This window comes from Etheostoma spectabile, chromosome 13 (assembly GCF_008692095.1).
Source record: "Etheostoma spectabile isolate EspeVRDwgs_2016 chromosome 13, UIUC_Espe_1.0, whole genome shotgun sequence".
NCBI classification, from domain to species: Eukaryota; Metazoa; Chordata; class Actinopteri; order Perciformes; family Percidae; genus Etheostoma; species Etheostoma spectabile.
Genome location: NC_045745.1, coordinates 10,957,667 through 10,959,563, shown reverse-complemented (window position 1 = coordinate 10,959,563; position 1,897 = coordinate 10,957,667). Strand labels below are relative to the sequence as shown.

Below are 1,897 nucleotides of genomic sequence, written 5' to 3'. Positions count from 1 at the left end.
ATATATATATATATATGTGTATATGTATATTCCTTATGACTGATGATGAGAGCTGCATTAAGATTTCTTTAGAATCAAAGAGCAGCTGTGGCACGTCTTTACAAAAAGGGCTGTGTTGATCATATATTGACAACACAGACTTGTCGCATTTCCATGAAACGGAGCTGTTTTACTTCTCCCACGCAGCCATTGTCTAAATGAAAAGTTCCACTTTTTTCTGTTGCTCGTTCCTGGTTTTGTTTTGTGGCTGATTGGCGTCCTCGGCCCCCCCAGGCAGCCTGCATGCATCAGCAAACAGCCTCAGGTGCATCCTGGTACACGAACCAACTGCCACAATATCCACACACGCACACACACGCACACACACACAGACACACACACACACAGCTCCCTACACCATATCAGACATCTCATTGACCAGTATGAGCTAAAAATGCGCTCTTTGACGGATGGAGCTGCGAGTACATTTACTCAAATCCTGTACTCAAGCACAATTCTGAGGTACTGTCTGAGTGTTGTTGCTTTGTTCTACTCCACTACATCTCAGAGGGAAATGTTGTATTTTTTACACACTAAAGTTGTTTGATGACTTTACGTTACTTTGCAGATGAAGATTTAAAAAACTGATAAGTAGCCCATATGAAAACCAATGCATTGTTTCACAATCAATCAAACTACCCAACAGTATGAAAAAAGCCTTACATGTTATGTACTGCACCCATAACATAAACTATTATAACATAGCTTACAATAATTCAACAACTAAAGAGTACTTCTACTTTCTTTCTTGTTGTTGATTATACTCACATACTTTAAATGCAGGACCTTTACTTTTAACAACTATTTTAAATTGTGGTCTTAGTAATTCTACCTAAACAACAAATCTTAATACTTCTTCCATCACCGGGGATGGTGCATTTAAATGATACAGTAACAAAGGTTTCTAAAACCTGATAGAATAGCAGCACCAAAGACCATTAAAGAGCAATAGAAATCTAAAGCCAAAAAGTAAAATTTAGACTATAAAATGCAGGAGATTTGAGTTTCAGACAATTCCAACAGTACTATTACATGATTTTTCTAGATGTCAACACTTAAGATAAAGCAAACACAAGTAAGGTTCCTACGATGAACTCTTCACGGTGAAGCTGTCAACCCCGTTAAAGTAACAAATCAAATCAAATGTAAATACAATACACAAACTTTCTGTGAAAGTGCAGCGTCACAACAACAGCACACTTTCCCCTGAGTCACATCTGTTGAACGTGTGTGTGTGTTGAGATGATTCAGCTGCATTTACGTGCAGCCGTGATGAGGAAAGGTGGAATACCCTTACCTGCCTGTTCGGTTGGAGCCTCCGACTGCTCCAACGTGTCTGCGCTCATCTTAATATCTGTAATGATAAATATCACTGATTTTCCTACAGGATTGTAACTTCAGCAGGACAACGAAGCACTCACAGGATAATTATGAGTTTATTCTAATGCCTCCCCTCCCCTCCACACCACACGCACTCCTAGTTGTAATATTCATAAGCAAGGCAGATCTAAACTCTTATTAAAACTCATGAAATAATGAAGGTACTAAAAAAGTCATTAATGAGCCTGTAAAGGTGGAGCGACTCACCTGAGACAGACAAATAATTTGTGCAACTCCAGCTGCCGTCTCTCCTCCCTGATTATTCAAAATGAAGCATTGGGAATGAAGTTTTGGGATAAAATGTTTTGGCTGTTCATCAGCATTTTCCTAAGTGGAGAAACGTTCACCTCTGCAGTGCAACCCTGCACTGCCTGATAGGCTGATTTGCATATTTGCCTCCGTTTGTCCTATCCAGCCTCAGACTGTTTGCATAAAACAACAATGGGGTTACTGCAAATTACAGTGTGTGTGTGTGTGT

At 39.6% G+C, this 1,897-nt stretch overlaps 1 protein-coding gene across 1 annotated transcript in view; it reads right to left on the bottom strand.

Moving 5' to 3' along the window:
* pou2f3 (POU class 2 homeobox 3) overlaps positions 1–1,817 on the bottom strand; it is a 21,820-nt gene extending 20,003 nt beyond the window's left edge. The window contains exons 1-2 of the mRNA XM_032534685.1: positions 1,627–1,817; positions 1,337–1,393 (exon numbers count right to left, since the gene is read on the bottom strand). Of these exons, the coding sequence (XP_032390576.1) occupies positions 1,337–1,385 (49 nt within the window). The 5' untranslated portion in view covers positions 1,386–1,393; positions 1,627–1,817. The remainder of the gene's footprint in view (positions 1–1,336; positions 1,394–1,626) is intronic.
* Between the last annotated feature and the right edge of the window lie 80 nt (positions 1,818–1,897).